The sequence below is a fragment of the Fusarium mangiferae genome (genome assembly GCF_900044065.1).
Source record: "Fusarium mangiferae strain MRC7560 genome assembly, contig: FMAN_scaffold008, whole genome shotgun sequence".
Classification (NCBI taxonomy): Eukaryota; Fungi; Ascomycota; class Sordariomycetes; order Hypocreales; family Nectriaceae; genus Fusarium; species Fusarium mangiferae.
Genome location: NW_024573928.1, coordinates 1,245,118 through 1,265,574, shown reverse-complemented (window position 1 = coordinate 1,265,574; position 20,457 = coordinate 1,245,118). Strand labels below are relative to the sequence as shown.

The 20,457-nt window shown below is 50.3% G+C and overlaps 7 protein-coding genes across 7 annotated transcripts; 4 read left to right on the top strand and 3 right to left on the bottom strand.

The window, feature by feature from the left end:
• Positions 1–82: 82 nt before the first annotated feature.
• On the bottom strand, positions 83–3,777 carry FMAN_11369 (uncharacterized protein; the record flags this gene model as incomplete). Its single annotated transcript, XM_041834172.1, has 3 exons — positions 83–3,079; positions 3,127–3,551; positions 3,612–3,777. The coding sequence occupies 3 exons, from the start codon at positions 3,775–3,777 to the stop codon at positions 83–85; spliced, it is 3,588 nt and encodes a 1,195-aa protein (XP_041684463.1).
• Positions 3,778–4,324: 547 nt separating this feature from the next.
• On the top strand, positions 4,325–6,597 carry FMAN_11368 (putative COY1 CASP Of Yeast; the record flags this gene model as incomplete). The annotated part of the gene is made up of 3 exons (XM_041834171.1): positions 4,325–4,436; positions 4,492–4,659; positions 4,709–6,597. The coding sequence occupies 3 exons, from the start codon at positions 4,325–4,327 to the stop codon at positions 6,595–6,597; spliced, it is 2,169 nt and encodes a 722-aa protein (XP_041684462.1).
• A 1,648-nt stretch (positions 6,598–8,245) lies between these two features.
• Positions 8,246–9,152, top strand: FMAN_11367 (uncharacterized protein; the record flags this gene model as incomplete). The annotated part of the gene is made up of 3 exons (XM_041834170.1): positions 8,246–8,459; positions 8,513–9,050; positions 9,110–9,152. The coding sequence occupies 3 exons, from the start codon at positions 8,246–8,248 to the stop codon at positions 9,150–9,152; spliced, it is 795 nt and encodes a 264-aa protein (XP_041684461.1).
• Positions 9,153–10,605: 1,453 nt separating this feature from the next.
• FMAN_11366 (uncharacterized protein) lies at positions 10,606–13,167 on the top strand (the record flags this gene model as incomplete). The annotated part of the gene is made up of 1 exon (XM_041834169.1): positions 10,606–13,167. One exon carries the CDS (start codon positions 10,606–10,608, stop codon positions 13,165–13,167), a length of 2,562 nt encoding a protein of 853 aa, XP_041684460.1.
• Positions 13,168–14,088: 921 nt separating this feature from the next.
• FMAN_11365 (putative ribosomal protein L17.e.A (cytosolic)) lies at positions 14,089–15,016 on the bottom strand (the record flags this gene model as incomplete). Its single annotated transcript, XM_041834168.1, has 4 exons — positions 14,089–14,241; positions 14,292–14,479; positions 14,596–14,809; positions 15,014–15,016. The coding sequence occupies 4 exons, from the start codon at positions 15,014–15,016 to the stop codon at positions 14,089–14,091; spliced, it is 558 nt and encodes a 185-aa protein (XP_041684459.1).
• Positions 15,017–15,676: 660 nt separating this feature from the next.
• Positions 15,677–16,884, top strand: FMAN_11364 (putative fibrillarin (NOP1); the record flags this gene model as incomplete). The annotated part of the gene is made up of 5 exons (XM_041834167.1): positions 15,677–15,800; positions 15,875–15,922; positions 15,978–16,039; positions 16,104–16,767; positions 16,826–16,884. The coding sequence occupies 5 exons, from the start codon at positions 15,677–15,679 to the stop codon at positions 16,882–16,884; spliced, it is 957 nt and encodes a 318-aa protein (XP_041684458.1).
• Positions 16,885–17,648: 764 nt separating this feature from the next.
• FMAN_11363 (uncharacterized protein) lies at positions 17,649–19,357 on the bottom strand (the record flags this gene model as incomplete). The annotated part of the gene is made up of 4 exons (XM_041834166.1): positions 17,649–18,073; positions 18,127–18,892; positions 18,946–19,071; positions 19,121–19,357. 4 exons carry the CDS (start codon positions 19,355–19,357, stop codon positions 17,649–17,651), a joined length of 1,554 nt encoding a protein of 517 aa, XP_041684457.1.
• Positions 19,358–20,457: the final 1,100 nt, after the last annotated feature.

The window sequence follows — 20,457 nt, the reverse complement described above, 5'->3', positions numbered from 1 at the left end:
TATATATTCTCCGCACATACGCTTGCTATGGATCCCCCTCTTTATACAATGAAACAGCGCAACTAACTCGGCTGAGGACATATTAGTTCGATGCTTCAATGCTTGGCCCCTTTTCATCAATCTTGGCAACGCGATCGTAGCTTACGCGCAAGTTTTGCGCTCCGCTCAGGGCGCGGGTCAGCATCGTTTCGTGCCGCTCTCCCACAAGACGCTTAAGTGCCCCAACTAAGAAGCCTGCAATAATGTCCACAGACCAATCATCAGGGATAAGACTGAGTACGTCGTCAATCTCGAACCAGCCGCCAAACCGCTCCAGGAGCGCTCCAGTCTGCTCCACACGATCGCTGATGTTTTCAAGAGCGAGCAACTCATGGAGGACGACGTTAAACAGGCGACGTTGTTCCTCAAATGATGGCCTTTGGGAGGGAGCATCACCTGTTGTGCTCGCACCGCCTCGAAGGCAATATGACACTGCGGTGTCATAGTCGCCCAGGTTGTGGACCAGAAGGCGGAGGGCGTCGTCGTGTTTGCATTCTCGGCCAGCAAGTATGATGGTCTCGGGCACCAAAAGATCATCTGGCAGTCTCGAGATTCGATCTCTTATTGCTACTGCATCATAATCATTGGCTTCGCCTAAGAGTTGAAGTAGCCTCAAACGGCTGTGCCAGACCTCGTTGTCGTCCGGCGCGTTGTCCCGAAGGAAGTGACTGTATGCAGGCTTAGGAGGCTGTAAAGCGCGGTATGCCTCATATGTCGCTCTGACCAAAGTTCGGCTCTCCTCAGATGACTCCAGATCATGAACAACCACGTCGAGGTAGTACGCCATCAGGTCGTTGATATACGTGGTATGGCCCTTGCCAAAAACCAAATGTTCGAGGTAATACTTAACTGCATCAGGTGCCTCCTCTCGTAAGATTGCAACGGCTTGCGCTGGCTCAAATTTGGGTGCTCGTCCCTTGTCTTCAGTAAAAACTTGGACACCAAGCTTTGGATTGCGATTTGCAAGCCACACACCATATTCTTGGACAAGGGCCTGGCTGCCGATCTTGGTCAGATACTCACGAACTCGCTGTTCTCCTTCACGGAGTTCCTGTCCTACGTCCTGCTGGCCTTCGATAATCCGCCTCCAAGTGGACAGAACATCTCCTGAAAGTTTCCGGCTCTGGTACAGGCGACTTAGCACGAAGAGTCGATGGTATGCTTCGAGTAAATCTACTGCGCGGTCAAAGCAGTCAACGCCCTTATCCACAATCTCGTATAGCTCGGATCTCACGACGCCTCCCTTGCCCAACCCCTTAGGTGAGTGTTGGTCAATCTCGAGAAGCACGAGCAGCAGCGCCGCATCAACTGTGTGAAACACCTCTCTCTCGTCGGCCACACTGCCGAAACCTTTCTTCTTGCGCCATGTTCCAAGAAATCTTCGAAGAAAGTGCATCGTCCTCGGCTCCAGTGTCCCAATACTGTCCTTAGATGTCATCTGAAACTCCCTGCTTCTGAGGTAAGCATCGGCGGTTCTTCTGACGCCGCCATATATCCAGATCCCACGTGAGCCTTCTATTATCTCGTTTCGAACGCTGGGAATCAGGGAAAGGACCACTCGAGGGTCAAGACCACTCTCGATCAGCACTTCTTCAAGAGCTTTGACATCTTTTTCTGTAAACTGCCTATCTTCAGGAGACTTCAGCAAGTTCGTCAAAAGCAAGATGCCAGCTTTCTGCCGTATATATCCATAAGTCATAAATTCCAACTCGCTTTGCGGTTCTCGACCCCTGATAGAGTTGATAGTGGTGAATATTGCCTGTCTGTCAAGCTCGGCAGGGCTGAAAACATCTCCCACACAAGCTGCTTCCAAGGCGGCATCAAGTTGTATAAGTAAAGGATTGCGTATAGCCCACCAGATGCGGCTTCCACTCCAGACTGCCAACCTTGCCTGAGCCTTGGCAAGTTGTCGAGCAAATTCCTCGCCCTCTGCATTGCGATTTGCCTCCCACTCTTCTGGCAATGATTCTTCGTCTTGCGAGTCAATGTTTCTGTCAAAAAGTTCCTTCTCTTTCGAGAGGTGTTCTATTGACAGCGCTGTTCTCGCGTCTGGTGTCTTAGCTGAAGTTGAAGGATCAGGGGTGCCAGGCGATATTGAAACAGAGAAAGGAGTGTATCGCCTTTGCGACAACTTCTGAACAATCTCATCGAATCGCGTTTCTTCGCTGCCAGCAAGCGAACGAATGCCGTAGACTCCATCAGCCTCTCTAGCTGTCAACCAGAATTTCTGTGGGTTTGGATCTGAGCCCGCGTCAAATCTTTGGATCTCTAGTCCATATTCCAAGCTGTCCTTTTCTCTCGTCATCGAGGCCAGAACATACCCATCTTCTTCCTGCATTGAAGATGGCTGTGATGAGTTAAGTTCTAAAGGCGGGCTATCTACGACAACTTCCTTGGGGTATCTGGTAAACTCAAGAGTAGGCCTCGTAGGATCGCCATCCAGATTCACAAACATGCCGATTCCCGGCTCCAGGGGGTCAGTTCCAGTAACAATCAGGAATTCGTCAGGAGTCGGAGAAGTGATGTGAGGCTTTAGAAAGATGGATCCAGGCCTTGGTCGAGGGTCAGTAGACTGAGAAGGTGTGCCTGATGGTGAAGGGGCAGCTGGGAGAGGTTTATCGAGCGAAGGAGGATTTGGTGTTGAAGCTCTCTCAATCGATGGCCTGGGGCTTATAGACGGCTGCGGCGAGGTGTTGCGGCCAAAGAAATCCTCACCCTCGTTGCCACGAGGATCTTGTCGACGGATACTATCCAATATTGAGCCCCCCAAGCTCGTGCTCCGACTGTGGCTTGGGGCTTCGCTAGACGTGCGATTTCCGGTAGAAGAGGAGCTTCGGAGCAGCCCACTTGTTGTATCCGCTCCAATACTTTGAGCATGTCCAATTTCACTGGGTGAGGTTGTTTCTTCCAAGGATGAAATGCTCATCAAGGGGATCTTGAGCTGTTGTTCCACATCGATAAGCGCATACGACTTAGAGTCTGCCACACAAGCGATTGAGTCTCTACGGACTGACAGGGTGCTTCCAGAGAAGTCGATTTTCTGTATCGCGTGAGCGGTTGGCAGTCATTAAATGCGCTGACACGTACCTTGAAAGCGCGCGCGTCCTCGCCGACACGCACGACCTGGATCTTTCGCATAAGAGAGAGGAGTATAGTGACACCTCCACTCCTCTCTGCACTTCCATCGTCGAGCAAGGGCTCATTCAAATCAATGCCGCCTATCCAACTGCAGTTCTTGACTAGAGTTGTTCCAAAAACAGGGCTGAGTTCGGGAAGGGAATAGAAAGTGACGGTCCAATTGCAAAGGATACATGCTTTGCCGACACGAGGGAGTAGGAGGATTTGCTGAACGCCGGGTCGCGAGCTCGGAGTGCCTGGAGTTTCGACATATTGAGGACATAGTCGAGATGCGAGGATATAAACGGGTTGCCCGGATGGATCGTTTGGGTCTGGTGGAATTTGTACGAAGTGAAGCAGCTCGGAGGCAGATGTGCCAACGTACAGATTCGCATCTACATGCGCAAAGGTCAACCATGAGCGCAAGGCTCCAAATCAATGCCGAAACTACTTACCTAGATAGTCTACACAGTTGATCTTGATATCATCTTTGGAGCCGTCTGCAGATAGTGGCACCTCATCTAATAAAGTCCTGAGAACATAAGGGCCAACCTCGCGACTGGTACTGGTTAGCCCTGGGCTTGTGATTGAAGGCCCATCGCCTGAGCCATCTGATGTCATAGCGGCGTTGTTATCAACAGCACCATTTGAGCGAATAGCGCATGTCGTGTAGTGCCTCTGGAAATTCGAAAATGTTGTATCCAGGCACCCGAGGCTGGCTGGTGTGTGTTGACATCAGTCGAGTGGATCTACGTACCTGAAGCTCTAGAAGCTGACGGGCCCTTGAGTGGAGAGACGCCCGGGCTTACATAGTATGTGCCTACCTCTTTAGTGGCTGTGTTCACTGAACTGCAAGGCTGCGGGGGATCAGTCTATGGAACTGCCCCTGTAACCTTAGCGTTATCAGCCTGACAGCTCTCGTGGCCAATAAGCTTGTATGACACGCGCAAGCTGGCCCCAAGTTATCAAGGAGGGAGAAGAAACGCATTCCTTCCTATTCATCAGTACAACCTCATGGCCTCCATTTAACCACGACAGCAACGAGCTCCTACGACCATTGAACGACAGCATCAACTGTAAAAACACTCGCTTTAACACATCCGCGGCGTTCAAGGCTGCCATATCCACTCCTTTGCGCCGTCCCTGATCACCAACTCAATACAACGCCATGACTGACGCCGCCGTCGAAGCTGCGCTGGCGAGCACAACCGAAGCCCCTGCGCCTGCGCCCACCTTTGAAGGGGAGAACAAATTTCAGCATGCGATATCAGCATGGAGAAGTATGGCTTCCGTGGAACACCAGCGGTGGCAGGTACTAACAGATTGCCCGGGTAGCCATCGATCTCACAACCCTTGTCTCGAATCTCGACAATACAGCTTCAGACATTGTCGCATACCAGCGGGACTCAACTGTCCAACGCAAAGAACTCGCCCAAAAAACGAAAGAATTCCGCAAGCTCGATGATGCGGCCAAGCTCACAGAAATCAAGGGACTATTGAAATGTACCAACAAGATCCTATCCTACACTGATTCAGACTAACATCATTACAGCCTATCAGACCTTTATCGACCTCCTTACGAACCACTCCAAGTCTGTGAACTCGGCATTTCTTCAAACATATGCATCTTTCTCTGATGCCCCAGACCCATACCCACTTCTTGAAGCCTCAGTCGATTCTATGCTCTTGTCCGAAGACACCCTGCCAAAGATTACCGAAGAAAACCAGCACCTCCAAGAGAATGTCTCAAAACTTTCAAGTCAACTGGAAGAGACTGACTCAAAGCTCCAGAATGAGCGAAAGGTTCGAAGAGAGTTGGAGGAGACCCTAGAGAGACGTGTCAAGGAAGTTGAGACGTCGTGGAACGCTGTGCTAGAGGAGAAGACAGATAACTGGGAGGCTAAAGAGAAGGCATTGGAAGATAGGCTGGAGAAGCAAGAGCGCCTTCTGACTGAGATGCGCGCAAGTTACGAGGTCAACCAGCGCTTGGGCAAGAATGGCGATGACCAGGAGGCTCATCGCAACAACGTCTCGAGTGCTGAGCTTGAGATGCTCCACGCAGATCTGGATCGCACAAGCTCTCGCCTGGCTGAGGTTGAGGCACGAAACGAACAAATGCGACTGGAGTTGGCACAAGCCAAGTCATCAGCCCAACAGCAACCTGAGACAAGTCTCGAGGACGATCCTGGATATATGCGTGTGAGGTCAGAGAACCAGTCTATGATCCGCAAGCTGGACGCCGCGCGTGTGGAGAAGGAGGGTCTTAAACGAGCATTGGATGGCAAGTTACGATCTATTGAAAGAGAAGTGAACACTCTCAGGGAGGAGAGGGACACACTGAAGAGTAAGGTTCAAAAATGGAGTGACTACGAGGATATCAAGCAGGAGCTTGAGGTTCTCAAGAGTATTGAGTTCTCCACAGGTGACGATGACGAAGTAAGAGAGCATCTCGAGGCAAAGGATGCGGAGGGCAATTCTCTTGAGAAGCTTCTTTTGGCGAGAAACAAGAAGTTGGGCGATGAGTTGACAGTGCTACGTGTTTCGCATAACGATTTACAAAGTCGCCTGGAGGATCTTCAAGAGGAGCTCTCAAAAACCAATGCCGAATTGGAGCGAGCGCAGAAGCTCAACCAGAAACTGGAGAGTGATTTGGAGACAATCCAGGAGGAGGGTGCTAATGCATTCCCATCTGGTGCATCTGTAGCTGGAACATATGTCACCCGGGCAATGGGCCGCAAGAGTGGCAGAATCTCGCCAACGTCGTCAATCATTAGTGGAATGGATCCTCGCATGGGAGGAGGCGAGCCTGGCGAACGAGTCTATGGAGGAGGCTCGGGTATGTTGCCCATGGTCACGGCCCAGCGAGACCGTTATAAGAAGAAGAATGCAGAACTTGAGGAAGAACTATCAGATACGCACCGAACGGTCTCGCAGCTGCGTCAGGAAGTCGCAGCGCTTCAGAAGGACAACCTGAATCTCTACGAGAAGACAAGATATGTTTCAACATATAACCGAGGAGGCGGTGCGGCGACATCGTCGGCGTACGGGGCGAATCCAAACCCATCGACAGTGTCGATTGGCGAAACGGGGAATCCTGGCATCGCCATGGACCGATACCGCCAGGCATACGAGTCCAATATTTCTCCGTTTGCGGCTTTCCGTGGGCGAGAGTCTGCTCGAGCTTACAAACGGATGAGTCTACCAGAACGCGCAGTCTACTCATTGACACGCACAGTACTTGCTTCGCGAACCAGCCGAAACTTGTTTGCTGCATACTGCGTAGCACTCCATTTGCTGGTGTTTGTAACTTTGTATTGGCTCAGTTCGTCAGATGTCCAGCGGGTAACCCATCTTGAGTCCGCCGCGGCAGCGGCAGCTGGAGTTGCCGGGGACTCACTTGGCAGTCCAATGGACGGAGCGCCTAAAGATCCTGCCAAGTGAAGGGCGATGCGCCGTCTTGTTTTGTAAGTGTTTTGCTCAAAAGCCGGAAGGGAACGTGTCGACGAATCTCCGCGGGAGATGGATCTGTATCAATATCAGGATAGACCTACGTTAAGACCGGGTCGGCAGTGGAGTCATTGGATATCTGAGATCTCGTGCTATGTACTGTACATATTAGGGAAGCAAGCGATATCTCGTGCGTTAGAAGCGAGATCCATGCCAAGACGGATGGTGTTATTGGGTTGGGTGGTGAGAACCTTGAATTAGACCATAACATGATCCACCTAAGCAACCTCCTCAAGAGAAATTTAAGTAAACATGTGACAAACTTGTTCTAGGCAGCCTCTGAGGTCCGCTAAAACATGCAAGTCATGATGTCGATAGAAGCTTGGCTATATTCCGTCTTGATGTGCGAAAATAACCCGTCCCAATAAGAGGGGTCGCGGGGCCAGTTTCTATTTTCTGCAGCCGCTGGCCGCTTATCGCGGCCCGTGGACATGCATGATCCGCGGTCCAATCAGAGGCTCGCAGGCTGGCGGCAAGCTACACAAGACTGTGTGTAATTTACTCTGGGGGGGGGCTTGGATGTTTTGATGCTAAGATGAGGTTGGTTCGTCAGTGGCGCCGAGAGATCTTGGGATCTATTAAGGGGATCCTGGGTTGGCTTGGAGATAGGAGATAGAGAGGGTAACATTGAGAGGCTGGAATGTGACTTGAACTCCAGAGTTTTCGTATGCAGTAATGCGGTCATACAGAAAAGAGAACGCAGTACAACGGCTCTCATCATCGCTGACTGGGTACTAATGTATGGCAGACATCTACAGACCACCATACGTTGGATGTAAACAGGCGGTCTATCCAGAGAACAGGGTCAGATACCTATACCTATGTCTGTATATTATTCAAATGACAGAATCAACTGTACGAACCTAGATCGCACATGGCAAAGTGCATAAAAAGCGGAATTGTCTTTGTCGTGGCATTTCCTCGTGCTCATGCCCATTTCTAAACGCCCATGCATACGTATGCCGACCGCCCGAGCCAGGCGCTTAAACTAATCCTTCCCACCAATCACAACCCCAGCGACTCTTTTCAACAATCAAATGATTGGCTCTCGTTGCTCAATCTTGTTCCCGGATCACATATGAGCCAGACGTGCATATACATCTCAGACATTGGAAAAAGGCTGGTGTTTATTTTTGTATCCAGATCTTGGCAGATAGCCCAATCATGGCCATTTGCTCACGCCTGCCGCCCGTACGCTTAGGCGCGTGTAACAGGGTCTTGGCTGGAGGGGAAGGCTGGTATATTAAGAGATGGGTTCGTCACTTGACGGTGTTGAGAAAGAAAGAGGCAGGAAAAGAATCTCTCTGCATTTGTCTGTCTGTATACACTCAAAGACGCTGAGCGTTCTTTTTTCCTTTTTGTCTCTTATTTCCTTTATCTGTTATTTCCTTATTTCCTAGGGTCAACAAGTTTTCTCTCTCAAATCTCGTTCCGGTTGATTATCTATAAACATTTCTGTTGTTTCTTGGGTTCTGTTTCTCTTAACGGCATACATCTTGACGACTCGAAACGATACCGACACGCTCATACCCTCGACATCATACACAAACACACACAAACCCCCTCTATACACAGCTTCAAGATGCAATTATCGACATTTGTCGCTTCTGTCCTCGCGGTGACTGCCTCTGCAGCACCAACCTATCCTACTATTACTGTCACCGATGCTGGATCCGCCATTGACGCATTAGGGTCATTATCCGGATACTTTAATTTGGTCGCGGATAAGGTCAAGGCCGTCAAGTCATATGGAATGGCTCCTGTCTGTGATCTCTCACAAGCTAAGATGCCTCTTGGTATGTCACCAATGTTCAGTGCTTGTTCTCTTTTGGCTAACCAGTGATTTCAGATGGCCAATTACCTTCCCCAGCCAAGGGCCTGAAGCTGGTTCATGTCGCTATCGGCCGTGGTACGCAAAACTACACATGCGATACCAGCAAGCCTTCATCAGCTCCCGTTGCTACTGGTGCTGTGGCCACTCTCTTCAACGGCAGCTGCGTCGCCGCGATGTACCCAGATCTGATCGAACGCATCCCTGGAATGGCCGTTCACTTCCCTCTGTCAGATGCCAACAAGCTTGGCCCTGCATCCCTCGCTGAGTCTGGTCACCATTATTTCACCGCCGATGGTACGCCCTTCTTCGACCTCCGCACTCCCAACCAAGACATTGGTGAGGCTCCATGTGCAAAGAACAGCAGCGCTCCTGCTCCATCTCTCTCTGCCAAGGGACAGCTTGGTGAGAATGCTGTACCATGGCTTAGACTCACCACCATTGAGGGTGCTACCCACAAGATGAAGGAAGTCTACCGAACTACAACTGCCGGTGGCAGCGCCCCTGCAACCTGCCAGGGTATGGATGCCGAATTCGAGGTTCAATATGCCACATTGTAAGTGCTTCCTTACAAGATTGAGTAGATGTAGAGCACGATGACTAACATTGTATCAGATATTGGTTCTGGGCTGGCGATATTGAAGAAGACGATGCGTAAAGTGAAAGAAAGAAATGAAGCAATGTATTTTCACGGATTTGGTGTTGTTTTGAGTTTGATGGTTTCTTCTCTTATACACGTAGATAGTATTGCTTTGGACCTGTAATATCCGGGATGTTAGCGATGTGGAGGTCAATAATTCAACTTGTGACTTGAGCTTCGATTCCTTTGAGTGAACCCGTCGCGAGTTTTACCGGAGCAGAAGACTTTTAATCATGTAAAATCATATAGTTGTAACGACGTGATGCACTTCGTAAGTATTTGATCCCTCTAATGCTGCAACGCAGCTTAATGATCTCCGGCATTGTCCGGGTTCCAGGCTATCGTATTCCGATGGATCTCCCCATGGGGATGCCCACAGGGCTAATCCCTGAACTCAAGTTGGATCGAAGCTGCAGGAAAAAGGAATATTAGCGTAGCTTTCCTTTACAGTAATGATGATTTCCATCATCTGATAGTTCCGAGAGAGAGTTAAAAATACGCCTCTCCGTTCTAAGCGAGCAACGGTTACCTGTGATGTTGAAGAACAGACTTTGCGCTGTTCGAATCTTGTTATAAGCTCTAGGCACGATGAAACTAAGTCCTAGAGACAACAAACATATTAACGGCCGTAACCTAGTAAAGTTTACCAGAGACGTTCACTATAACTCAATGCTATACAGTATCCGTACAAAGATTTGCAGGCGCTTCACTTCTAATTTACACCCGTCGTAATGTACTATACCTTATATCTGTGGCACGGAACATGGCCGATGGGGTACTCAGGTACTCTCTAGAAGTGGACCCCCTACCCTCGACTGCCCACGGCTCTCCCCCACATCCTACGGTTAGGTTAATAGGTACCTTAGGTTTAGTAGTTAACGTCTGTCTACTCTGTATCAGGTAGTTAAACATAGACATGCCATCCCCATCTTCAACTCATTAATTTGCTCCCCTCGGAGCCGCAATCGCACAATTAACCCCGGCATAGATCGACAGCTATCCTACCAACTACCGGGAGACGAGGGCCCTGTCCCCTCGATTTCACTTTCCCCCAGACCTTTACGTTTGCCACCAGGCATTGGCTGCACCGATCCGATCCAACCCGCTCTTTACCTGAGTCTTGACTGCAGCCAACAGAGCACTACATCACAGATTCATTCATTTACTTATTCACACTGGTTACGACAAGAGAGATACACCCCCGGCAGCTATTCGCCTTCAACATTCATCCTTATCGCACGACATCGAATTATCATTATTCTTTCTCTTCTTCATATTAAACGCCTTCGTCCTCCTTTCTCTCTTCAGTCCCCGCTGCTCCAACGCCCCGCCATCAGAGTACCTTGACGACATCTTCGCCCTCCGTCCGACCGAAAGCAAATCGCCTCCACCGTTAATTCTCGCAGTCACTCTATTCTGAAAGCGCTCGCTACGAAACCCGAGACTTGCAGTCCGCCGACCCATCGCGATAATGGATCCCAACTGGATTGACGCTATCGACCCGGCATTGAGCCAGAGAAGACCAAGCACTGCTCCTCCGTCTTGTGACGAAGAAATGCCCGCTCTCATTGAACTATCAGATTCCCATGAACGAAGCCAAGCGATGTCCGCCGTTACATGGCCCACGAACGAAATTCCGGTTGAGATTTTCGAGATCATTATTTCGTACCTCACCCGCCTCGAGGTCAGATGTTTGCGACTTGTCTGTAAAGAATTTGAGAACAAGGCTTCCGCACAGTACTTTCGAAATGTTGTCGTGCCCTTCAAGTCGGAGCTTTACAGCAAGTTGGATCGTGATGAAAACGGAGCCTTTAAGCGCACATCGTCCGCCCTTCTCTCAAATGGGATGCGCATCTTCCAGTCTTTTGGTCCCCATATCCGGCGCTTTGCGCTGTCTTTGGAGCTTGATGAGGACACGCTCTCATACCCTCCAGTGAAGCCTTCGCAAGAAGCTGTCCCCTCTTTCTGGGGCATATACCGCTGGCCACATGGCACTTACCACCGATATACTGATCTTGAAGGTCTCGAACAAACTGCCGACGAGACTGAGGCCATGAAGGAAGCGCTGAAGTGCTTGGTCAAAGTCACAAATCTTGGGCTCTGTTGTGATGCTGGCCTTGGATTTCTGTCAGGGCCTGATCACATCGCACGAGGTGCAACCACTCTCCATCCCGTGTTTGCAACGCAGAATTGGCGTCACACAGGCTCTGAGTCACAAGCTCGGAAGCAACCAATCGTCACCATGTCCGACCTGAATGAAATGGTCAAGGATTTCAGAAAGCCTGTGTTCGAGAACCCCATTAGTTTCAAGCGAACAGTTCTGCAAAAGATGGCCTCAGATGCTGGGTACTCAGGTGCGCAGATCAACGAAGCTGTGCTCATGCTGTTGGAGACTGAAGGCACCAACATCAACGCGATTGACTTTGATGAGAGAGCAACCATAATCACTGAGATGGAAGCTAGACGAGTAATGGCACAAAACACACATCGTGCTGAATTTGAACCAGCCACCGCAGAGGCGGTCAACCATCCGCTGATTCCCGCCAGTCTCACAAGAGCACAGAAAGAAATGCTCCTCGAGCTTGAGTGGGCGCATCGCGCCATGATCCAGTCCTATGTCATTGGCCTTATCGACAATGCCCGAGACAACTGCTTCAAAAATCTTACCACCATCACGATTGCCAAGATCCCCAGTAGCCATGTGTATATCCTTTGTCGGCATGAGCTATGGCAAAATCTATCGTCTCTCACCAATGTTTCGCTAGGTGTTATTGCCGACTGGCGACGCGTTTCCAAGTCTGCCCCGGGCTGTGTAGAGGATGACACAGTTTCTCCTGTCGAGGCTGTTGGTAAGGTTTATCAACTGCTTAACAATTACATTGGCGCTCAGCCACACATCGAAAGCCTTCACTTTGAATGGATCTGTGGTGGAGAGTTTGCTCCTGGGACATATCAACGGAACCACCACATCCTCCCAGCACCGTTCTTTGAACAACCTCAACTAATGACTCGCATTGATAGCCCTAAGACCAATACGGACGATCTCTTGTCATTGCCGTTTATTAAGCATTTGTCACTCAAGAACTGCTGGGCCTCACCGCATGTCCTTTTGCAAACAATACGCAATATGGCTTTGTCTACACTCGAGAAGCTTGATCTGGAATCTGTATCACTTTCCGGTCCACCGACTCTCACCCCCCAAGCTCCGCTCCAGCAAGCTGGCGCAGCAAACAATGCTCATCTGCTGAACATGATCGGGATGCACCCTGCACCTCCTGGTGTGCTGGTACCTCCGCCTACTAATATAGCGAACGGGGTTGTTGCACCATTCCCATTTAATGCGACGGCTCAGCAGCTTGCAGGAGTATTTGGAGCGGCATTCATGCCACCGCCACCACCCAACAATCAGGCCCCTCCGCCGCCCCCTCCACCTGCACCTATGGATATCTTACAGCAACCAGATGTATTATCTTGGGCAGGCATCATAGAGCATTTCTCCCCAAGCATCAAGATTAGAGACATTTTGAGTGCCAGAGACGAGCTGAGTTTGAATATCTCGAGCCAACCAGCCTCGGACCAGCCAGATCCCTTAGCGCAACACATACCTGCGCCGCAACGCCTACGCTCAGATGAGAAGAAGTATATTCTGAAGTGCGTCTCCTTCAAGTCCTGTGGGTATGTTACAGTCGATTCACCGGCTTTAAATACTCGGAGTATCTTGCCGCATGGCGCTCAGGGCCTTGGGGCCAACGGCAATCCGCATATTCAAGATCTATCGCCTCTGATGCAGAAGTGCCGGGACAAGCTTCTCTGCCGGATCGTTCCTTGCTTAAGGAACCAGGAGCTACTGCAGCTTACAACTGCTTTTGGGATGGACATGGGATGGGCCAATGTATATGACGAGCGTACAATTTACGACGCCAGAGCTGATGGTGTTGAGCAACCCGGAAAAGGTCGATTTTCGGGTACGGTTGATGCCGCCAGCATTGCAGGGGCACGAGATGGTGAGGCCATGGTGAGCCTAGACTTCTAGATCAGGCTCTACGGTGTGCATGCTCAATTCCCCGTTCTCATACAGGTCGCTGTCCCGTCACCCGCTGTGGGTAATCCTGTCAATCAACAACCAGTTGGCTTACCGCTTGGTAACCAAGACAATGGTCAGACCCCTCTGCCAGGGCTGGTTGATCAGGACGACGTACATTCCCCACTGTTGCTAATAGATGACAATTCACCATGGACAGATGGTGAGAACTAAACGGTTGGGCGTAGCGTTGATGTAATAGAAAGGATGGCATAGGCGTTTGGTAATTGCTTTCGAAAATTGGTATGGAAACAGGCAATCGGGCCTCACAGAATTGGACGGGATGGCTAATGTCGTAATGATCGCTGAACGAAAATCGAGCCAGGGGACTTTGCTCCCATCGCATTCGCTATGTTACCAGTTGGACTCAGTTAGATTTGCTCAACCAATAGCTGCTAGCAAGCTCTGTATAAATATTGATATCGAAAACCACGGAGTGTGATACATGGTCAGTGTCGCTAAATCCAACCTGATGCAATGTCTCACTCGTGACCAACTATTGTGAGCCTCCAGGGTACATGTTGACTTTTACTAACTAATCACGTCACACTGTTCTTCAGATGCAGGACCGGACATAGGAGGACTTGAATGATTTTATTTCGTCAAGAAAACCTTGCGAATTTTTGCATGAATTTCCCTTTAATGCCATGCTCACCGTAGCCTGCCATACACCAGTTGATGAAAAGCCACGAACCACCCTCGCAAAAACCCTAGAACAATTGATCGAGTTTTGTAATGTAATCTTGGTGTTGTGTCCCTTTGTTCAAGAGTCTTGTCAAAAGTCACACAGTTACAGCACAGAAGATGCCCGACGTAAACCCAGTTTTCAACCAGCGCTTAAATTTTGTCTATTTGATAGAGGTTGGTGATTGTTTAAGCGGCGGTGATAGCCTTGCGGAGACGGGCACCGCGCTGGCGCGAGCTGAGGTGCTCGCGCTCGACAACAGCATCGGACTTCTGGACAACCTCCTCACCCTCGGTCAGGATGAGCTCGATGTGGCAGGGGTTGGACATATAGGGGTTGATCTGTTTATGATGTTAGATGAGTCTCGAGGCGGAAGAGTTAGAAAACATACACGACCGTGGGCACGGTATGTCCTTCGTCGCTGCTTAGGGGCCTGGTTGACCTGGATGTGCTTGACAATCAGGGCACCGGTGTCGAGACCCTTGGCATCAGCGTTGGCCTCAGCGTTCTTGAGGAGACCGAGGAGGAACTCGGCAGACTTGACGGGCCATCGAGCCTTGGAGACACCGAACTGCTTGCCTATTGATTAAGTCCATCAGCATTTTTGCTCCTCTGACGCATATATACCGTCCGTCTGCGATCTCCGAATTTCTCCAAGTCCATCGCTAACGGGGGAGGAATTGGTTGAGTCGTACCTTGGGCGGTGCGGCCAGTGCTGCCGGCATATCGTCGCATGGGGACGGCCTCCTTGTGCTCCTTGACGTTCTCGAGGAAGGTAACAGCGCGCTGAAGCTTCCAGCCGTTGATGGCCTGGGCGGTCTCGCGAGTGTTCTTGAAAGACACTCGGAGGTAGGCACCGCGGGCGCGGGCCGACTTCGAGGACTGGATCTCGGTGGCAGCGTATCGAACCTGTATGCGTAGAAAAAGCCTGAGTCAGCCATGGCACATCGTCAAAATCCATGCCTTCACAGCCATCATAGATAAACACAGCGGTTTCGGGTCAAGATGGACGTTTTGTCAAAAATTGCACCAGCAACTTCGTGACAATCCGTGCAGCACAAATATCCTCCTCTTTCTCATGATGGCGGTCGACGGGGGCTCGCAGTTACTCACCATCTCGGCGACTTGGGTGGTGAGTGACGGTTTCGACGACGAACGTGGGTTGGCGGGCGTGAAATTGAGAAATTCTGAGCTCTTGCCCTAACAGATCGGAGGGACCACAAACTCGCTTTCCCCACTCCTTTGGGAAAGAGCCTTAGGGCTGCCTGCCCTGTTAGTGCGATTTGCGAAAGTCAGCCTCAAACGGCCGAAAGAAATGCGAGAAAATGGAGAGCAACGAAAGGAAGACTGCGATGGAATGCAAATCGTAATTGAGTAGTATTGAGATATTTTATGACTTGCTGCGTTGTCATTTTGTATATCATTTTGCACACTCAGGTGAACCATGTCACCTGACTCTTATCAACAATCACCACGTGACTTTGTCATGCAATGTTTCCTCTATTGCCGCTCTATCCCCGGACCCGTCTCGGAGACGGAGAAACTTGGACTGACAAAGTGGGCCTGAGCTTCATAGAGCTTCAAAAAATTCTTTCTCAAGTGTCTCTCAAAACGCCCAGCGTCCCCCAGACAAGGCTATACAAAAGACAAGTTTGGACTTTGATCCACGTCCGCCTTCTCTCGACGATATCCCTTCGCTTGAAATCCTTCTTGCCAACGACACACAGTCGTCTCTAATTCTTCCAAACTTATTCAATTCCTCTTCACCCCATTAAGATGGCTCCTTTCACTCCTCGAGGAGGCGGCCGTGGTGGTCGTGGCGGCGCTCGTGGAGGCCGCGGTGGTTTCGGTGGTGATCGCGGCGGCTTCGGCGGCCGTGGTGGTGCGCGCGGTGGACGAGGTATGAGTAGCGCTCTCGCGGCGTTCCTGTTGCGATGTTGTTGAACGAACTTCAAGACTGACTGTTTCGCAAAGGTGGTGGCCGTGGTGCTCCCCGTGGCGGTCCTCGCGGTGGTGGCCGAGGTAAGCATCAGTCCTCCTCAACAGCATGATGAGTGAATACTAACAGAATAAAAAGGTGGTCGCGGCGGTCGCGGCGGTGCTGGTGCTGGCCAGCGAGGCGGTGCCAAGGTCATTGTTGTATGTTGATCCTCCAAGTTTAACTTTTTTGCCAAGTTTTGCGATCTAACATTTTTCTTCACAGGAGCCTCACCGTCACCCCGGCGTCTTCGTCGTCCGTGGTGGTAAGGAAGATGGTCTTGCTACCCGCAACACAACACCTGGCGAGTCTGTCTACGGCGAGAAGCGCATCTCTGTCGACGAGTCTGTCCAGAACGACGATGGCACCACTACCACCACCAAGATCGAGTACCGCATGTGGAACCCCTTCCGAAGCAAGCTTTGCGCTGCCATCGCCGGTGGCGCTGATGAGATCTACATCAAGCCCGGCTCTCGTGTTCTCTACCTTGGTGGTGCCTCCGGTACCTCCGTCTCTCACGTCGCTGACATTGTCGGTCCTACTGGCTACGTCTACGCCGTCGAGTTCTCTTCCCGATCCGGCCGTGATCTCATCACCATGGCCTCTAAGCGACCCAACGTTGTTCCCATTGTTGAGGACGCCCGTCAGCCTGCCCGTTACCGCATGATCGTCCCCATGGTCGATGTCATCTTTGCCGATGTTGCCCAGCCCGATCAGGCCCGTATCGTTGCCATGAACGCCAACTGGTTCCTCAAGGTTGGCGGTGGTGTTCTCATCTCCATCAAGGCCAACTGTATCGACAGCACTGCTCCCGCTGCTGAGGTTTTCGCCAACGAGGTTCAGAAGATGCGAGCTGAGTCCATCAAGCCCAAGTTCCAGCTTACTCTGGGTACGTTTTACATCCAAGAACCAATCACTTTTTGTCCACCTGAACTAACATGTTACAGAACCCTTCGAGCGTGACCATTGTTTGGTTGCCGGTGAGTACCAGCGCTACAAGTCCTAGACGTGCCAGGTCGAGCTGCTGTGTAATTCGCTTCAAATGAAGATTGAGAAGAGATGGTCTGCTTTGTGTCATGCGGTTTCCCAGGTATCTCACGGTTCCCGGTAGACTTTTTGTCTTCAGCTTGTTGCATCAGGGAAAAAATGGTTGACGGCATTTTCTTCAACAACGGCGAGGGGCGTTCCGGGTGGGTTGGATCTGTAAATATCAATGTTTGTCCGAATCTTAAAGCTTTTTTGGTGTTGCGCATCCCAAAAAAGAATCTGAAAAGGAACAAGGATATCAATTACTTATTTTGTTTTCTTCTTCAAACGACTACGGATCTACTTTTCAGCTACAATTGTACCTTTACCCCGGGACGCGCCGTTGGTTAGGCCGTTGGGAGAGAGATGGCACGGGATCAGAGAGGATTGTACGATGCTATAAGGCCAGGCCAGTGGCTCTCGTCTGCCTGACCTACGACTTGATGATACCCCAATACGATAGCCACGCCCGGAGTCCCAGTGTTGTGTCTTTGTTAGATTAGAACAGTTCGAGCAATGCAATTCGTTACCCCTTAATTAGGTGTCTATGCCCCGATCATCGCTCACGTTTGGCTTTACACGCAAGTCTCGAGACTTTTTGAACTAAGATTTTGTTCTCGAGGCTAGCCAATCTTATGCCTGTCCTTACTACTACGCATCTACAATGCCACGTCTATGCTCTATGTACAAGCTAAGTTCAATGTACTGGGTATCAAATAGTTCATGATCATACTCCCCCTTCCTTCAAGCTGCCCACGATCTTCGTCGAAACTCCAGTTCGGTATCTGGAGAGGGAGCCTTAGCCATGACCACAGCCATGGCCTTTGGTCTATCTTCGCCCGCTTTCAAGCGGATATCATAGTTGATGAGTGTATGTGCCAGCACAAGCTTGATCTCATTGCTGGCGAAGAAACGGCCCGGGCAGGCGTGTTTGCCTGCGCCGAAATTGATGTATGTGTCGTTGAGGGAAGTGAATTGCCACCTATTGCTGGCCTCTGCTGATTCTTGTCGAAGCTTGTAGAAGCGGAAGGCATCGAAGCGTTCGGGGTCGGGGAAATATCGCTCGTCGAGAGCGATGCCGGCTTGAGGAGCGAGGACCTTTGTGCCTACCGGCAGTTCGGTGCCGTCAGAAAGGGAGATGGGCTTCATGACCTTACGGATGAATGACGCTATATCATGATTAGTTGGCGTCGAGATATCGACGGGTGTTGTTGGTACTCACTGATGTTTCCGCTAAGACGCTGGACCTCCCTCATGAAACTGTCCAGCTTCTTCAGCTTGGCCATGCTCTCCTTGCTCTCCCATCCATTGTCCACTTCCAGAACGCGATACGCTTCCTCTCGAAGTTCTTCTTGTACTTCAGGGTATGCTGCAAGGTCGCAAAGGCATTCGCAGAGCAGGTTGTTGGTCGTGTGGATTGAAGCCGCTGCAATAATCAACTGCAGCTCTGCCTGGGTTGTGAGATCGGCCTTTTCCTCCTCTGGCAGTGCTTCAATAAGCCATTGGATCATGTCGTCTGGTGCATCTCCACCGCCAGAAAACTCCATATCATGGAGTCGCTCTTCAAGGATTGGCTTTAGCATTTCCTTGGCAATCTTGATGTCCTTGCGGATCTGGCGAAGCTCTGAGACAAAATGCTGGCCTACAGGTCGAGCCCACTCAGGGATGAACTGTAGCTTGACGCATGCTGTGAAGACATGGACGGCAAAGTTGATCGAAGTGTCCATCCACTTCTCGTTTCGGTTGATGGATGGTCCAACAAAGGCTCTACCACTCAGACGGGCTACAGCACGAAGACTGAAAGGCTGCCATTTCACCGGTGTCCAGTCCTCGCAGGCTGGGAACTCAGTTGCCAATAGATGCTCCAGTTCCTTTTTGAGAAGGGGTACCACGCGAGTGAGGTTCTGTGTGAGTTTTGTTCTAACCAATAGCGCCAGGAGTTCACCGTTGTGGCCTGGAGAGAATTTTGTGTACTTGCTTTGGAGAGCCTATTGATTGTTAGAATTACAGGTTAGAGACGAACTTGAAGAAGTGGTCTTACGTCTGACACGGCTTCCGTCGCACTGAGGATATCTTCCGGTAGTCCTTTGAGTTCACCGACGAGACGGGCGGGTACTATGACTTGCACTCCCTCAGTAGCCTTGATCTGATAAACTCGGTCTCGAAACTGGTACAGCATAAGTATATGCGGTGTAAGTTATATTGAATCGGCAAACCTTTGTGTAGCTGTCCTTGATTAAGGTTTCGGCGTCGAATATCCATTTTGTCTTTGAGGCCTCGTAGAAGGGTATCTCAAGATGGGATGTCTGCTTCTTGGGAAGAAAGAACCAAATTGCAATAAGGAAGATAGTGATGGCGATGTAGTATGCAGTGCAATGACCCTCACTGACTAATTGGGGGAGTTGATAATCGACACCAATAGGTGAGGCGGCAAGACTTGATACGTTCTCCATACTGAGTGTGAGGGTGGGTGCAAGAGGGTTCAAGAAGGGCAATAAAGATAAGAAGAAAAGAGACTCTTTGGCAGATAGATAGATATCAAAATGGATGCCTCCTTGAGTACGGTTTCAAGATGGAAGGCTAGTTCTAGTCTATAACGAGGGTGTGTTGAGTTATAAGTGAGTGGTATCAGTAGTGTATCAGAAGAGTATCCCCTCCATGAAAGGAAACGGCACTGGAAACTTGATCGGTGATGGACAGATTCGGCAGACTCGTGCTATGTAAACACGCGAGACACAAAGTACCCGAAGCGAATCAGAGACGGGGTTTCTTGCAGTCTTTACCGTAGCCGTTGCTTATGCAGGTAATATATGTGATATAGAGAGAAAAAGAGAGGGTGGTGGTAGTGGTGGTGGTATAGAGGCAGGGCTAAGACGGAAGCCGTATGGGATGCCATTCCTTTTGACAACTGGCTCAATGTTGTTGATCCCTTGAGTGGACGATCAAATCTCTGTGCTGTCTATGAGAGAAGGTCTGAACATAGTTGGTCTGTGTTGTTCTGAGACAGACTCGTTCAAAGAGCCGCTCTCGGGATGTGGCATTTCCGGGTGTTAGTCTGACGTTGGGTATCAGACTATCAGTAGCGTGAGCTGGTTCTATCTAGTTTATGGCCTTGCACACAGAATTGTCTCTAATAAATTGGAGACTTCGCTCATGTGCGTGGAATCTGGCCGTCCGTCTTTACCAATCATCGTTGTTGATGAATGGAATGGAATGAGTTGAAGATCCTGACTCGTTCCGTTACCATATTTGCTCTATGCAGATGGTCAATCTCAGAGTCTCGTTTATTGTCATTGAAGCGTTTATCATCTTGGATGAGGTGCTTCACTTGCAGTACAGTACAGTAAATTACAGCTCATCACACAGCTTCAGTGATGGTCATTACTTACATGACCGTGCTGCCTGTGATAGTTAGGTACCTTACCTTGGTCCGGGTACCATAGGTACCTTAGTGAGTCCGTGACTGCTAGGAATGGCCCTAGTTTCTCGGATGTCGGGACTTCCACTCGCTAGCGTCGCTGACCAGCAGCGGAAACTCCAGGTTCCGTCGGGT